Below are 16318 nucleotides of genomic sequence, written 5' to 3'. Positions count from 1 at the left end.
ATAGAAGATGCAGGGATAGGCGCCCCGGACACGAGTGTGCTGGGGCTCCGAAGCCGCGCAAAGATTTGGCGGGAATGGAGCCATGGGGTGTCCAGGTCTGGTATGGTCACACTGGAATCCCTGGCACCACAGCATCTCCCGTGTTTGGGCCGGGCGCGCGGTACGCGCTTCCGGGCCTCTGGGGCGTGGCCAATCGGCGGAGGTGTAGCTGGGGGCGGTGCCTCTGCTGAGCAGGGGCGTGTTCGGTCGCGGGGCGTAGCTCCGCTGGGCGGGGCTACGCGGAACCCCGGTGGCGGTGGCGGCGGCGGCCGCAGCAGGAAATCGGGGCAGAGCCCCGCCGGAGCGAGATCCCGCCCCAGTCCCGGACCCCGCCGAGAGATCCTCGGGCCGGGCCATGGACGCAGCAGAGCCGGGTAGGCGGTCCGGGATAAGGGATGCGAGAGGGACCTCCCCCAACCGTACCCCACTTCCTAAATTGAGTGGTCTCGCCTGCCCTTTCCGTCCAGAGAACGGGGAAAGGAGTCCCAAATGGGAGGGACGCGAGCATCCTCCACTGTGGGGACCCCCAAGCCGAGAGAGAGCCAGAACATCACTCCCTGACCCCCTCCCCCTTTGGAGTCTTCACCCCGGATGCCTGGGGGAGGGGGCCCAGGAAGGGGAAGTGGCCGCTTCTGCTTCTGATATTTGTGATGGGGGCAGGGTGTCACGACCTCTGATGGAGAGGCAGATGCGGCAGAATCCCCACCCTGCTCCTCCATAATCAGGGGAGGGGGCATTGCTGATCTGGAGCCCACAGAAGGGGGGCTGTGGCAGAAGTGTGGCAAGGTCTGACTTGTATTTCCGGCTGTCTTTGTGTCTCTGCTGTGCATGTCTAGTGTCATTCGGTCTTTATGTTCCTCTGGTTTCAGTCTGCCCATATGCGTTTGTGCCACGGGCTCTGTGCCGGTCTCTCCCACGTGTATTTCCATCTGTCTGGCCTGAGGTCCATGTGGTTCCATTGTCAAGCTGGCTCTTTCCCCAGGGACAGTGTGGCTGCATCTGAGACATCTGTTTTGTCTCTTTGCTTCTGGGCCCATGTGTGTGTGGGTGTCTCTGTTCCTCGGAGCGGTTGTCCCAGTGTTGGGTTGTGCCTAAGTCCATCTGCCTGCCCTGAGTTGGCTTCACCTCAGGCAACATTGCCTCAGTCCTGACTCTGACACCAGCCCCCATCTCGGACTCTCTACAGGTCCAGAACACTCTCTGTCTCTCTCTTCCCAACCTCCAAACAGCTGGCTAAGGGCCATGGTGTTGGGGCCTCCGTGGGTGGAGGGAGGCTTTGATTGGCCCATGTGTGACACTCCCCTCCCCCAGGGCTACCCCCGGCTCCAGAGAGCAGGAAGAGGTACAGTGACATCTTCCGGAGCCTGGATAACCTCGAGATCTCCCTGGGGAACGTGTGAGTCTGAGCCTGGGCCAGCCCCAAATCCCTAACCATTTAGGTGCATTAGGAACCTATAACATCTGGATCCACTTACCTAACAACCAGAGAAGTCTAAGATGGGTCCTTCCAAAACACCTGGAAAATCCCAAAATTCAGCCCCCAAATCCACTGGAAATCCCCCAAATGGTTCTAGGACCCCCATATATCTTTGTGACCACTTAAAACATTTGAGATCCTTATGATCCCACTCTGTGGACCCCAGATTCACCTGGGACCTTTTAAACTCAAGTCCCATTTAGAAAAAAAAAGGAAAGAAAACAAACTCATCTAATCCCCCCCAGAAACACTCAGACCTCCCAGATACAAGAGATGACCCAGAGGTGAAATCCAGGACCATCACACACTGCTCTTGCTCTGGGGGACCCCCAACACCCCCTAAGCAATTCCGACCGGGTGGAGGGTGGCATCCTGACGCCCTTACCTCCCAGGACCCTTGAGATGCTGCCTGGAGACCCCGTGCTCTCAGGAGACCCAGAGTCTGACAAGACCCCCACAGCCAATGAGGTGAAGGGTGGGACCAAGGAGGCAGGGAGGAGGGGGTCTCCAGGGGGAGGGGCTCTAGGGGGTTGAAGCCCCTCCCCCACTTGCTCCTGAATGCTGTCTCCCTCCCCCTCAGACCAGTGAAACCAGCATTTGGAGTCGCCCCTCCACGGAGGGTCCGGCGCCCCTTACAGGTAGGGGACTTTGAGGCTGGGGAAGTGGGGGCAGAAAGGAGTCCTTCCTTCCTGTTCCACACACCAGGGACACGGCAATATACACCACAGAGCTGAGCCCCTGCCCTCAGAGAACCCCAGGCTCAGTGGAGAATCGGTATAAAATTGCAACTGGACAAGATCATAAAGGGCTGTTTTGGGGAGCCATAGGGTATAGAATAGGGGTCACTGGTCTGGTCAGTCTTGGGGGTCAGGGAAAGCTGCCACAGGTCAGGGTTCAGAGGTCAGAAGTCCAACCTCCTGCTCCAGGGGAGGAGCTGGACTTGCGGCTCATTCGGACCACGGGCGGTGTGGATGCAGCTCTGGAGTATGCCAAGACCTGGAGCCGCTATGCCAAGGAGCTGCTGGCCTGGACAGAGAAGAGAGCCAGCCTTGGTGAGGGCCCCTTCTGCCCGACCCCAGGCCCCAGGCAATGCCCACATCCTGCCCAACTCAGACCCCTGCTGTCTCCCCCCAGAGCTGGAGTTTGCCAAAAGCATCATGAAGATCGCTGAGGCTGGCAAGGTGTCAATCCACCAGCAGGTAGCCATGACCAGACCCCTGCCACGGGGTCTGAGCCTCCAGAACCCCAGCCCTGAGCCCCTAGATCCTCAGCATCCTCCAATGCCAACCCTCCCCCCACCCCCACCCCCTCAGAACCACATGCCACTGCAGTACATCTACACCCTGTTTCTGGAACACGACCTCAGCCTGGGAACCCTAGCCATGGAAACAGTGGCCCAGCAGAAAAGAGATTACTACCAGGTGAGGGGGCCCTGCTGCCCTAACTATCCCATTCACACCTCCCCAGGGGGAAGGCACTTAGCATCAGTGCCATTTTACTGATGAGGAAGCTGAGGCCCAGGGATGCTGAGGAACTTGCCCAAGGTTACCCAGCAGAGATTCAAACCAGGCTTCCTGTGCAATTGCAAAACTGCTTCTGTTCCTTTGCAGGGTTTGGTGGGGGGTGAGGGGGGATGGGGCAAGGCGTTGAGTGTTCCCAGGAAGAGAGCTTTGGCATCTCTGGATCCAGGCTTTAGAAAGGATGAGGTGGAGAGCTGGAGGGTGGGGGAGAGTGCAGACCCCCGAGAGGGTCCAGAGGATAAAAGGCACGTGGTAGAGGGGAGCAGAGAGACCGGGTGTGGCCCTGAGGCAGCCCCCCCACCCCCATCTGTCCTCCTTGCCAGCCCCTAGCAGCCAAACGAACTGAGATTGAGAAGTGGCGGAAAGAGTTTAAGGAGCAGTGGACGAAAGAGCAGAAGCGGATGGTGAGGCCTTGGCAGGGTGGGTGGGTGCACCCTTGCTGGGCTGGCAGAAGAGAGGAAGAGGTGCTGATCTGTCCCCTTCTGTTCCTGCCCCCACCCCCCACGGCCCCAGAATGACGCAGTGCAGGCGCTGCGGAGGGCCCAGCTCCAGTATGTACAGCGCAGCGAGGACCTGTGGGTTCGCTCCCAGGCGTCTCCGGAGGACCCGGCACCCCAGGCTTCCCCAGGGCCCAGCAAACAGCAGGAGCGGCGGCGGCGATCTCGAGAGGAGGCCCAGGCCAAGGTGGGGACCTAGCCCCATGCCCCCGCCAGAGCTGCAGCTCACCCGGCCCCACACTCTGTCCCACATGTGCCCTAGCCTGGTCTCCCCAGGTGCAGGAGGCCATGGCGCTGTACCAGATGTGCGTCCGCGAGGCCAATGCGCGGCAGCAAGACCTAGAGGCCGCCAAACAGCGGATCGTGTCGCACGTGCGCAAGCTGGTGCTGCAGGGGGACGAAGTGCTGAGGCGGGTGAGACCCTTTCCCACTGCCACCCCACATTCTCCTTTGGCCCCAGTTGAAGGCCCTCTGCCCCTAACCTATCCCCAGGGCCTAGGACTCCTCCCTAGGCGACCAGTTTCCACCCTCAGTCCCTGACCACACGTCAGCCTGGGCGCTACCCGCATGGGGTCCTGTCTCCCTCTTCCCCCTCCTCCAGGTCAGGCTCTGACCACGATCCCCCAGCGGCTACTCATTGCTCGCCCCGCCCCCAAACCCTGGCCGCAATGGCGACTCTGAAGGTCAGGCTCCACCCCCTCTGACTGCCGTTGGTCCTCCCCTCCCCTGCCCCGCTTCCCACCCCCCCACCCCCACCACGCAGGTGACCCTGGGACTGTTCAAGCTCCGAGGGGCGCAGGCAGAGCGGGGTCCCCGCGCCTTCTCCGCCCTGGCCGAGTGCTGCGAGCCCTTCGAGCCCGGCCAGCGCTACCAGGAGTTCGTGAGGGTGCTGCAGCCCGAGGCCCCGCCACCCCCTCCGCCTGCCTTCTCCTTCCAGGAGTTCGTGCCGGCTGCGCACAGGTGGGCCTCCCTCGGGGACCAGGGTCAGGAATGAGCCCCAGAGACAGTTGCAGGCTGTTGGCACCACAGGTTGAGCTCTTGGGGGGGGTCAGAAAACTCAAAGCCTCAGTTCTTGGATTTGGTTGCCAAAGCACTTTTGGGGGTGGGTATTCCAGTTCTGGGAGAGGCTGAACTTTAGGGTCATTGAACTGGGTGCTCACTGGTGTCAAGGCTTCCAGACACAAGTGCTTCGAGTTGGGTCCTCCTAGACGCAATGCACAGGTGATGTCATCCCAGGGCAGTTTCCTGGTCACCAGAGCCCTCAAACCTCTCCTTTCAGCTCTCCCCTGGACACAAGAAAGAAGATCTCCTGCCCCCCACCACCACGGCTGGATGAAAATGCCTCGGAGGCAGGCCCCTGGGAGGACGCAGGCACAGGCTGGCAGGGTGAGCACAGTGATAGGGAGGCATGAGTGGTGCCGGGGCAGGGGTCCATCCTAATTGGCCTATTTCCTCCCAGGAACTCCAGGCCGGACTCCCGGTGGCGATGCAGACAGTGTGGGTGGTGGCAGTGAGTCCCGGTCCCTGGACTCTCCCACTTCCAGCCCAGGTGTGGCTAGGAGCTGGCCCTAACCCTCTTCCAGTCCTCAGTCCCCAGTCCCCGACCAGACTCTGACTCTCCATCTCTAACCTTTCACTTGACCTTTGACTTACCTGCATCCCTGACCTATTTTCTTCACCCTCTGATCCATTCTCTTGAGCCAGCTTCTGAACCACCCCCCAGATTGCTGACCCATTCTCCAACCCCCAGTCACTGACCTGACTTTCCTCCTGACCTCTGACCCTTTCCCCAAGAGCATCTGTGGGTGGTTCTGGAAAGCCTAAAAACCAGGAATATCTCCTTAGCCCTGGAGCTTCCCCACAATCTCTGTGACCCTTGACCTCTGTGACGCTCTGACTCTAGGCTCTGGCACAAGGCGGTTGGTGAAGGTCTCATCCATAGGCACCGAGTCCTCAGATGACTTTGAAGAGCGAGACCCTGGTAAGGCTGGAAGCAAATGGGGTGTGGTGAGGGGTGTGGGGTGGACCAGACACCCTTGACCCTGTGTCCCTGCAGACCTGGTAGATGGGCTGGAGAACGGCCTAGGAAGCCCCTTCAGGAAGTGGACGCTGTCCAATGCGGCCCAGACTCACCGGCTGCGGCGGCTCCGGGGCCCAGCCAAGTGCCGCGAGTGTGATGCCTTCATGGTCAGCGGGACCGAGTGCGAGGAGGTGTGGCCTGGGCCCATCAACCAATGACCTCTTCTGACCCCAGTGACCTCCCTGACCCCAGACACTTCTCTGACCTGAAATCCCTATGCCCTTTCTGTCATTAGGACATGCCCTCTTATAATGATGCCCTATGAGTCTCCTCCACTCCCCAGAGGATCCCTATGACCTCCCTTCCCCTGCTGATCCCTGATGACCTCCCAACACTGTGACATTCCCTTCAGTGCTTTCTGACCTGCCACAAGCGCTGCCTGGAGACTCTGCTGATCCTCTGTGGACATAGGCGGCTCCCAGCCCGGACCCCCCTCTTTGGGGTTGACTTCCTGCAGCTGCCCAGGGACTTCCCGGAGGAGGTGCCCTTTGTGATCACTAAGTGCACAGCCGAGATAGAACAGCGTGCCCTGGGTGTGCAGGTGCTGCCCTGATTCTTGACCACCCCCAGTAGTGACCCGGCACTCCTGACGGCCAGTTGGTAAGCCGGATGTTTCTCTCCTACCCCTGCCCTACAGGGCATTTACCGGGTCAGTGGGTCTCGGGTCCGCGTGGAGCGGCTGTGCCAGGCTTTTGAGAATGGTCGAGCATTGGTGGACATGTCAGGAAACTCGCCTCATGATGTCTCAAGTGTTCTCAAGAGATTCCTCCAGGAGGTGGGTACTCAGTGGCTCAGGGGTAGGGGCTGGGTGGGTTCAGGCTGAGGACCCTCTGCAACCCACCCAAACCCATGTCCCTCCTGCCATTCCACCCCCAGCTCACTGACCCCGTGGTCCCCTTCCACCTCTACGACGCCTTCATCTCTCTGGCTAAGACCCTGCATGCAGACCCAGGGCACGACCCTGGGACCCCCAGCCCCAGCCCTGAGGTTATCCGCTCGCTGAAGACCCTCTTGGTGCAGCTGCCTGACTCTAACTACAGTACCCTGCGGCACCTGGTGGCCCATCTGTTCAGGTGTGCACTGTCCCTGACCTTGAAATGTGACTTCTGACCCAAGGCACGGATCTGTGACCCCGTCTGTGGACATAACTACTGACCTCTGGGACTGATCCCTGATGCTGACTTCTGATCTTTGCATGTGTTTTCTGAGCTCTGAATTTTAATACGTGACTCTAGACTTTGGGTGCTGACCCCAAACTCCACTGCCAGGCAGGTAGCTGCTGGTCTCAAACAATGACTGGGACACTTACCCATGACTGGGGCGGGTTGCCATGAGCCTGGCCTACGGCTCTTCTCTGACAGCCAATGACCACATATTCTGTGCTCTGATCTTTTTCCTCATACCATCCCCAGGGTGGCTGCACAGTTTGAGGAAAACAAGATGTCTGCCAACAACCTGGGCATTGTGTTTGGCCCAACACTGCTGCGGCCACCGGATGGTCCAGGGACAGCTGGTGCCGGCCCTGTCACCTGCCTACTAGACTCTGGGCACCAGGCCCAGCTCGTCGAGTTCCTCATTGTATACTATGAGCAAATCTTTGGAATGGACGACCTCCCTGTGGCCACTGAGCCCCTGCCCCAAGACCCCAGTCCAGTCCCTGGACCTCTCCTAAACAACAACCTCCAGCCACCATCCTCTGACCTTGCTCCAGATCCCCTGCCCCCAGTCCTAGCATCAGATCCTGACCCAGACCCTGAGCCCCACAGTACCTTGGAGAAGCATCCTGAGGCCACACCTCCTGAGGTAGGAACCCGCTGGGCCCACAGACATGGGGAGGCCCTTCTTCCCATTTAATCTCTCCCATCTTCCTTCCATCACTTTGCCTTTAAACTTTTCTCTTTCATTCCCTCTCTCCCTAAAAGTGAGGAATGGAGTGGTGGGCGATAACAATGGCAGTAATAATGGAGGAATGAAAGCTCTGCAGAGTTACTAACATAGGTGATCATTTATTTCTGCAACAGAATATTTCTTGAACATATACTATGTACCAAGCACTGTTGTAGTAGGCATTACAAATACATAAGTGAGTAAATTATTCAGAGACCCCATCCTTTTGATGACTGCATTCTACTGGGAAAGAAACCAACAACAAATAAGAAATATGGTATAATGTCAGTTTGTAGGACATTACAAGGTGACAAGTACTATGAAGAAGAAAAGAAAGGGTAGTGCAGGGGCGCCTGGGTGGCTCAGTGGTTAGGCCGCTGCCTTTGGCTTGGGTCATGATCCCAGGGTCCTGGGATCGAGCCCCGCATCGGGCTCTCTGCTCAGTGGGGAGCCTGCTTCCTCCTCTCTCTCTCTGCCTGCCTCTCTGCCTACTTGTGATCTCTGTCTGTCAAATAAATAAATGAAATCTTTAAAAAAAAAAGAAAGAAAGGGTAGTGCAAGGTAAGAGACATGGGGGGCACCAAGAAGAGGTGGAGAGCAGTATGTAGCAGTAAAATAGGATGCTGTGGCCAGTCTCCTTGGAAAAGGTAGATTTGAGCAAAGACTGGAAAGATGTGGGGGAGGATTGAGCCAGATGGAGATCTGGGGAAGGGGGTTCTGAAGGGAACAGTCAGTGCAAAGGCCCTGAGGTGAGAGCATGCCTGGTGTGTTTAAGGTGCAGCCCCAAGCTGTAATGAATTAGGAAGAGAAGGTGGTAGAAAGTGAGACCAAAGAGGGGTCTGTGGAATGCCAGGCACCACACACCTACTATGTATGGGCATTTTATAGGCTTCCTATTATCATCACCACAGCCCTGAGAGGTAGATACTGTTAGTGAAAACCATTTACAGATGAGACTCCTACTGGTGGCTTCCCTGTCCCTCAGATCCTGCTACACACATCATTTCCGAGAACCTGCACCTCCGCCGCACAGTGGCCAAGAGCTGGCAAAGGGGCTGTCAGTGAGCACTGGGTCTCAGAGCCATGGAATGGCTCAAAAAGTGCTCAAGACATGTAGAAAGAACTAAATGCTGCTGTTAGCATTTAGCTAAAGATCAACTGAAGTATATACAGATACATTGAAAAGCAGGTGTGCAGAGTTGCTGAGCAGAGCAGGGCGGAGCGGAGGCAGGTAGGTGACCTGCTACTCATGCGGACATGGCTAAGTCACTCCCTGGGCTGGCTGGCTGCTGAGCGAGGGTGCTCCTTCCCACATGGAGCCCATAGCTGAGATTAGTAATACTGCTCTTCATAAGGGGATAAGCAGGATTACTATAAAGGGCATCATCACCCCAGATACTAAAACTGCCAAAGACCTTTTACATATCCAGGAACAAACCCTCAGCTCTCCAAGAATCTCAAAGAACTGGGATTTTATTGTTGGGGTTTTGGTCTTGGGTATGTTCCTACAGATTCCAACTCCACAAAGTGACCAGAGAGACATGGTTGAGGACACCAGAGAGGAGGGAGGGGAAGGTAAGTATGTTGGGGGGCAGCCCAGGAGTTGTAGGGGTGTTCTTGCCTGGGGTGGCTTGGCTGAGAGATGACTCCCAGGAGATATCCAGAGGACTTAGGGGTCCTCAGCAACGACCATGCCATCCTGCAGTGTCCAGCCAAGGTCCAGAGGACTCACTGCTGGGGACACAATCCCGTGGTCACTTCAGCCGTCAACCAGTGAAATATCCCCGGGGCGGTGTGCGGCCTGTCACCCACCAGCTATCCAGCTTGGCCCAGGTAGCTTCCAAATTGAGCGAAGAGACCCCTGTTGCATCAGTGACCCGAGGGAGTTTGCGGAGGCGGGGACCTGGCCCTGTCTCCTCCTCGTCGCCTGAGGGGAGCCCTCTGCGCCGCACCGCACTGCCCAAGCATTTTGAGATCACCCAGGAGACAGCCCGGCTCCTGTCCAAGCTACACAATGAAGCTGTGCCCAAGGCCACCTGTTGTCCAGACCCCCAACCTGAGGAAGTCGAGGACCATCTCTGACCATCCCAGCATTCTGACTGAGGAGTAAAGGACTGAGAGGGTGTTCAGTGTTGGGGGAGGGTGGAATCTGGAGAGTTCCTGTAAGGAAAGACTACATGGCCTGGGAGACCAAAACCCTTGTTGGGACAATATACCAGGATTTCCCCGACTAGACACAGGTCCATTAGGGCCACTCAGGTTCAGAGGTGAGTCGGGGTCAGTACTCAGGGTCAATACAAGTCCTGGGATCCTTGGTGTCCACCATAGTGTCTGACTCCTGAACAGGGCTGCCTTTTGCTACTTTGGTTGTAGCCAGTCCCCCACTTCTCCCTACTTCCTTAGCTGACCTCGGGTGACCAGCTCTTGGAAGGTGTGGGCAGCCCAGATTTGACATCCTGGTGGTACCCGGGGTCTGATGACCTGGGAATAAACTGGGTCCCTTATACCCTTGAGTGTCTTTCTTTGCCAGGCGAGGCTGATGGGAGAGATAGGTGAGGGCCGCATCCTTTGACCCCGTTTAACCCACCAGAGGAACCAAGGCCCCCTTTTCATTCCCAAACATCCTTGAACACCTACAGGTAGTACTGGCTGGGCCAGGACACCAGGCTGAGTCACACCCGCCCGGCCCTCCCGGAGCTCCACGTCCCCGATCCGGGCCTGCATAATCAAACAAATATAACAAAGTGCAGATAACCGGGACAATGGAGCTGTGTGCTCTGGGCCGTGGGAGCCCGGGACCGGCACAAGCCGGGGCCGGGCAGGGGGCTGCGGGGCCGGGGCGGAGGGCGCGGGGGCGGGATTTCGAGAAACTTAAGTGTGGCTCGAGGGTCAGCTGGGGCAGGAGAGGTCCGAGGGGCACCGCAGGCCGCAGCGCGGGGCATCTCAGCGCTGGAGAAGCGGCGGCGGGGCGGGGGTCCGGGCTGTGGGAGCCCAGTCGGATCAGGGCGTGGCTTGGAACTCGGCGACGGATTGGATGCCAGGGAGCGGGCCAGGTGGGGCCGGGCGGGGGCGCGGACCCTGAGACCACCCGGAGCTTCGCCCAGGCTGTCCGAGGTCACCGCGGGAATTCTGGTGCAGTGAGTGACTCAGCCCCCGGAAGGCTCGAAACTGCGTGCGTGTGAGGTGGGCGAGGACGGGGGCGGGGGTCCCGCGCCGGAAGTGGAGAGGGGCGACGGAGAGGCCGGGAGGAAATGAGGGGGGTGCTGCGGTTCCGGGAGACCTTGTCCTTACCGCGGCTGCGGGGGCTGGGCTCCCCCAGGTGGCGGAGACGGGGCGGGGCTCCCCTAGGTGGCGGGGGCGGGGCGCCGCGCCCAGGCAGGGGCAGGGTCGGGACCCCGCCTCCCGTGCTCTCTCTGCTGCCCGCGCCCAGCGCACCCGGACGCTCCTCCGTTCCTGCGGTGGACTCCAGGCTATGGGTCTGGGGCCTACCCCGGCCCTCTGGGAGGCCATCCCGTCTGTGGCGTGACAGGCGGCCCAGGTGAGGCAGGTACTGACGGTGGTGGGTGGGCGCGGGTCCCGGGGAGGGTGCGGCACGTGCCTATGGGGCCTGGGCACCGCCCCCTCCTCCCCTCTGCCCCAGCTCCTCCTCCAGCCAGCCTAGGGGCGCCTGGAGGCCCGGCGGGCCACCGCCTCCCTGACCGCCCCCTTTGTCTGGGAGGCCGCCAGGGTCTTCTGTCCCACTCGTAATGCCCAAATGCCCCGCCCGCTTCGGGAGTTCTCGCGCCCAAAACCCGCTGCCCAACTTCTGGGGAAGTTGTCCGCTCTGGTGGATCTGCTCCCTGATGTAGGAAAGAAGGATGGCCAAGAAGGAATTCTTGAGACATCTTTGGTACAAAAGGTGGTTTTATTAAAGTTTGGGACAGGACCCATGGGCAGAAAGAGCTGCACTGGAGTCTTGAGATTGCAAGTGGCCCATTATATACTCTCAAGTTGGGAGGGGGTTAGGGATAGCCTAAGTCTCTAAGGAATTCTGGAAGCAAGGTTCCCAGGACCTTGAGAGGGCTAGCTCTTGTTGAGAAAAGGTCATTTATTACCATCAGGTAAAACCTGAGTCATGCGACCCTTCCGATGTCTACTGGTGGGCCATATGCTTGGAAGATGATTGCCACCATGTATCTTGGGGAGTTGAGAGATAAAGGAAATTTCCAAAGGAATTTTTATATGTTAAAGTAGACTTACAGGATGGGGGGGCGGTGATTGGGCCAGGATTGCCTTTTGCCCTTAGCAAAGTATTAACATCAAGGCCATTGAGTCCCTAGAAGAATGTCACTCTGCTTGTTTCAAAAACTTGTCAGTGGGCTATTGATAAGGAAATTTAATAATTTTTCTTCTGCCTTTGTTTCCCACATCATTCACCAGCACCACTTTACTCTGAGGCATCTGAGTTTGAGACCCTTGCCTTCCTGTCCTGACCCTCCCCTCTGGCTGCTGCTCCTTCCTGTGCCCTTCCAACAAATGCCACCTGCACTGACCTCTCCCTCTGTGCCCCCAGATGGCCACCATGGGCCGGTGCTACTACAATGAGACCATCGGCTTTTTCTACAACAACAGTGGCAAGGAGCTCAGCTCCCACTGGCGGCCCAAAGATGTGGTTGTGGTGGCCCTGGGGCTGACCGTCAGCGTTCTGGTGCTCCTGACTAACTTGCTGGTGATCGCAGCTATCGCCTCCAACCGCCGCTTCCATCAGCCCATTTACTACCTGCTCGGCAACCTGGCCGCGGCCGACCTCTTTGCAGGCGTGGCTTACCTCTTCCTCATGTTTCACACGGGCCCTCGTACCGCCAGACTCTCGCTGGAGGGCTGGTTCGTGCGGCAGGGCCTGCTGGACACAAGCCTGACCGCCTCGGTGGCCACACTGTTAGCCATCGCCGTGGAGCGGCACCGCAGCGTGATGGCCGTGCAGCTGCATAGCCGCCTGCCCCGCGGCCGCGTTGTCCTGCTCATCGTGGGGGTGTGGGTGGCCGCGCTGGGCCTGGGGCTGCTGCCCGCCCACTCGTGGCACTGCCTCTGCGCCCTGGACCGCTGCTCACGCATGGCCCCTCTGCTCAGTCGCTCCTACCTGGCTGTCTGGGCACTGTCCAGCCTGCTTGTCTTCCTGCTCATGGTGGCTGTGTATACCCGCATTTTCTTCTACGTGAGGCGGAGGGTGCAGCGCATGGCGGAGCACGTCAGCTGCCACCCCCGCTACCGAGAGACCACACTCAGCCTAGTCAAGACCGTTGTCATTATCCTGGGTGAGTGAGGGCCCTTCCGCTGGCCCAGGGTTGCCAGAACCGTGCTGCCCGCCCCCTCCCCACCCCAACTCCCACGAGACACGGGAGGGGATCATTTGGGTGGGGAATGTTCTCCAAGGAGGTGACATCTGAGCAGAGACCTGAATGCTGGGGAAGGGAAGAGTTCCAGGCAGAGGGAACAGAAGGTCAGAGCCCTACAGGACCGGGCCAGTGCCTCCAAAGAGGAGAGGAGGCCCGTGTGGCTGGAGAGAAGCAGGAGAGAAGGTCAGCACCGCCTCGAAGGGCACAGGCAAGAATCAGATTTCGTTTTGAGTTCTGTGGGAAGCCCTCCAGAGTTCTTAGCCGGGAGTGATGAGGTCAGTCCGGCTGGAGAGGGGTCTGAATGGGGGAGGCAGCAAGGTACATCCCATGTGGATATACTGCCTACCCCACCAAGAACAAGGAGTGATTCTTCCCTATGAGCCCCCCTTCCCCCACCAAGTAACTGGCCTGTCCCAAAGTGACCTCCTTTCCCCCATAGAACAAATCTCCACGTAGAAGGGTCCAGTGCCCTGTCTAGTGTACCTGTTAGGAAAGGTATCCCTTTCTGGCAGACACATCAGACGAGAGTGTCAGGCCTGACACTCCGGCCCTGAGCTCAGAGCTGGGGGTGCTGGGCCCCCAGAACCAGCCCCACTCACCTTGGGCCCCATCCTGCAGGAGCATTCGTGGTCTGCTGGACACCAGGCCAGGTGGTGCTGCTCCTGGACGGTCTGGGCTGCAAGTCCTGCAACGTTCTGGCCGTGGAGAAGTATTTCCTACTCTTGGCGGAGGCCAACTCACTGGTCAACGCTGTGGTGTACTCGTGCCGAGACGCTGAGATGCGTCGCACCTTCCGCCGCCTCCTCTGCTGTCTGTGCCTTCGCCGGTCGCCCCACGAGTCTGCCCGCTATGCTCCCTCCACCCGAACAGGGGCCAGCACACGCATCATGCTTCCAGAGAACGGCCACCCCCTGATGGACTCCACCCTGTAGCCAGCCTGGGACTTCAGTGTGCTGATGCAAATGCCCTATTAGAGCCCCCGTCTGCTTGTAAATGCACCGGGCTCAACCTGAGCTGCAGGACAGACCCTCAGTCTGCATGGCACAGCTCCCCTGCCAGCCTTCCCTGGGCTCATGGCTCTGCCTGCTGTAGGGCCTCGGGGTCATCTTGGAATGCCCAGGAGAGAGTCAGAGGGGGTTCAGGAATCTGCTCTTCAATCATCTCAGGCCGTGGGGTTTTTTAACTGACATTTTCTGGTTTTACTGCCCATCCCTGGTAAACCCTGTGGACCACTTCCTTGTCCATGGCGGTGTGGGTGTTAGACCGGGGAGAGGAGGGCTGTCTCAGGCCACTCTGCCCAGTGCGACAGGGTAATAAGGCTGGCCCAGGGATGCACCATCTGCCAGAAGCGGAGTCTTTAGGGGCATGGACTGAGGGGTGCTGAGCATGAGCTAGGAAAAGGTTTGTGGCCTCTTGGAGCTTCTGGGGTCTTGCCTGTCCCGATTAGAATTGAGGGGGGGGGTCTGTGGGGAGAGCTTGATACAAGGAGTAAACCTTTCTTTCCACTGAGGTCTCCAGAGCATTTTCTGTCATCAAGTCAGATAGTCCATCTGTCCCTGTGTCCCAGAATTGTCCAGCTCAGCTCAGGCTAGGCTAGGATCTTCTCAGTCCTGTTCTCTTTCCTCTTTGATCACTGCACGGTTGTTTCTCTCTCTCTCTTTCCCTTTAAATCCTATACACAACACGGGACTCAACTCACAACCTTGAGGTCAAAAGTGGCTTGATCTGACTGAGCCTCTCCATCTCTCCTTTTGGAGGTCTTGCATCCATTCTGTGTGTTCCTCTGCCTCTAACTCACCACTCCTATCTGTCTCTGTCCTCTGGAGCCCACAGTGGTCTCTGACCTGTGTGAGCCCTCTTTCTCCTGCCTGCCCTTTCGCCTGGGTCCAGGTTATTAATTGTCAGCCGTCAATTGTCCACCCCTACACCTAGATCCATCCATACCTACAGGCCAAGGGAAGTGGAGCCTGTGGAGCAGGAAGTAGGATTTGAGAGCTGCCATTCCTCAAGCTCCTCGGATGTGCCTGGCACACTGATAAGCACTGTAGGTACATTATTTAATCGTTACTTGCATCTTCTGTAGAGGCACACTTATTTTCACATGAGGACTACGGCTCAGAGAGGTTGCCACCTGGCCTGTGGTTACACAGCTTCCAAAGGTCACAGAGATGAATCAAGGGACTAGAGACGCCCCCAGGGAAAGAGTTTTCGATCCCCACAATGTCCAGATTTGGTTACACTCTAGTCTGATTTTCCCCTCCTCACCTCAAGCCCCCCGCCCCAAGGCTTCAGACATGCCATGAGGAGCCCCCTTTCAGATGCTCAGAGATCCACCCTGCAGGTACAGTGTAGACCAGAATCTGGATTCTCTGCTTCCACTTCACCAGGGAGTAGACAGAGTTATAGCTCTACTTAAGATTCACATGCTCCATAATGGCTAGAATGTGGACCTAGGCCTCCCATTATAGGCCAGATTCTTCAACCACTAAAGCACATGTCATGGAAGAATCAAAAACATCTAAGTCCTTCTACATTATATGGGGCTAGGTTTCCCTTGGGGAAAACTCCCCCTGCCCTAAGATAGCTCTGTTAGGCAAGAATAAACTGGGTTGCTGGGTACTTCAGGGTCCAAGATCGGAAGCAGGACTTCTAGGTCCTGAGGCCAGAATCTCCAGAAATGGTGACCCAAGTGAGCCCTGTCCACCATGGGTCTGGGCGCAGGACCATGAAAGATGCAGTCCTTGCTTCTGTGGAGCTCCAGGCCTATTGGACAGACAAATTTGGGTGCCAAAGCCATTTCCTATGGGGTGGGGCCCTTGAAGGCCTCCCAAAGGTGGCTCTGTTTCATTTGCCTTTATGTCAGCTTCCCCCAGGTTCTAACCCACACTCCTCTGGTCTCCTTTGCCATCTTGTCCCATTGTTTTTTCCCTCTCTTGTAAATCTCTCCTCCCTTTAAGATTTGGTCCCTAAAGATTTCCGCCTTGTGCCCCCACCACTGTTCTCTGAAGCACACCAAAATTACTCACAATTTTAAGGTTTCCTGTGCAGGGCTGAACTTTTGCCCAGGGCAACAGCTCTCTCTGGGCCCCACAAGTTCTAGCACTTCCTCTTAGTGGGGCCCAGTGTTGGGTTTCCTTAATCAGGGAGCTTTCGATGTGGTTCCTAATACTGACCCACATCACTCATTTCCATTCCCTGCTGCCTTTTTTGGAGTCCTCCAATCCAATCACACCAGATGTTTTGAGTTTCCTTTCCATCAGCAATGGGAAGAAGATGGGTCCTGCCCTGAAGTGGTCCCAGAGAGGGTGAGGAGCCTTTATGAGGCTGCATCTGGAATCTGCCCTCAGAGCAAAGAGGCTCCAGCAAGTCCCAATGACTTTGAAGTGATTCATGTCCAGTCCCGTTCCCTTTCTCTCACATGACGATCCTTGTCAGATGCCGTA

The 16318-nt window shown here is 57.6% G+C and overlaps 3 protein-coding genes across 7 annotated transcripts in view; all 3 read left to right on the top strand.

Moving 5' to 3' along the window:
* Window positions 1-244: 244 nt before the first annotated feature.
* Window positions 245-10006, top strand: GMIP (GEM interacting protein). Of its 2 annotated transcripts, XM_059389531.1 has the most exons (21): window positions 245-413; window positions 1351-1435; window positions 1909-1984; window positions 2097-2154; window positions 2443-2568; window positions 2651-2715; window positions 2830-2937; window positions 3360-3440; window positions 3550-3720; window positions 3810-3947; window positions 4297-4493; window positions 4813-4919; window positions 4993-5082; window positions 5437-5514; window positions 5590-5744; window positions 5966-6154; window positions 6251-6388; window positions 6490-6686; window positions 7026-7416; window positions 9012-9075; window positions 9206-10006. In XM_059389531.1, exons 1-21 carry the CDS (start codon window positions 395-397, stop codon window positions 9580-9582), a joined length of 2910 nt encoding a protein of 969 aa, XP_059245514.1. In that variant the 5' UTR covers window positions 245-394; the 3' UTR covers window positions 9583-10006. The 2 variants fall into 2 exon arrangements, with proteins under 2 accessions (XP_059245514.1, XP_059245515.1); XM_059389532.1 differs by lacking the exon at window positions 245-413 and having other exon boundaries at window positions 1353-1433.
* A 594-nt stretch (window positions 10007-10600) lies between these two features.
* The window catches only part of PBX4 (PBX homeobox 4), a 42153-nt gene continuing 36435 nt past the window's right edge, over window positions 10601-16318 (top strand). The window contains exon 1 of one of the 2 annotated variants that reach the window (XM_059389527.1): window positions 10601-10683. Coding sequence is in view for 1 of the 2 variants with exons in the window: in XM_059389523.1 (XP_059245506.1) it covers window positions 10752-11038 (287 nt within the window). In the remaining variant the exon portion in view is untranslated. The other variant, XM_059389523.1, reaches the window with a different exon arrangement.
* LPAR2 (lysophosphatidic acid receptor 2) lies at window positions 10614-14384 on the top strand. 3 transcript variants are annotated; one of them, XM_059389530.1, is made up of 3 exons: window positions 10614-10637; window positions 12053-12794; window positions 13494-14384. In XM_059389530.1, exons 2-3 carry the CDS (start codon window positions 12053-12055, stop codon window positions 13805-13807), a joined length of 1056 nt encoding a protein of 351 aa, XP_059245513.1. In that variant the 5' UTR covers window positions 10614-10637; the 3' UTR covers window positions 13808-14384. The 3 variants fall into 3 exon arrangements, with proteins under 3 accessions (XP_059245513.1, XP_059245511.1, XP_059245512.1); XM_059389528.1 differs by lacking the exon at window positions 10614-10637 and adding an exon at window positions 10949-11038; XM_059389529.1 differs by lacking the exon at window positions 10614-10637 and adding an exon at window positions 10959-11047.

Source organism: Mustela nigripes, chromosome 2 (assembly GCF_022355385.1).
Source record: "Mustela nigripes isolate SB6536 chromosome 2, MUSNIG.SB6536, whole genome shotgun sequence".
In the NCBI taxonomy this organism is placed as follows: domain Eukaryota; kingdom Metazoa; phylum Chordata; class Mammalia; order Carnivora; family Mustelidae; genus Mustela; species Mustela nigripes.
The sequence above is the reverse complement of the archived record's forward strand: the minus strand, read 5'-3'. Positions and strand labels throughout refer to the sequence as shown.

Excerpts from the sequence above, each read along its gene's own strand:
- GMIP (XM_059389531.1), top strand. Across the intron at positions 2,938-3,359 it reads AGAAAAGAGATTACTACCAG|CCCCTAGCAGCCAAACGAAC; the intron begins GTGAGGGGGCCC and ends CCTCCTTGCCAG. Across the intron at positions 6,155-6,250 it reads AGCGTGCCCTGGGTGTGCAG|GGCATTTACCGGGTCAGTGG; the intron begins GTGCTGCCCTGA and ends CCTGCCCTACAG.
- LPAR2 (XM_059389530.1), top strand. The coding sequence starts at position 12,053 with ATGGCCACCATGGGCCGGTGCTACTACAATGAGACCATCGGCTTTTTC. Across the intron at positions 12,795-13,493 it reads GACCGTTGTCATTATCCTGG|GAGCATTCGTGGTCTGCTGG; the intron begins GTGAGTGAGGGC and ends CCCATCCTGCAG.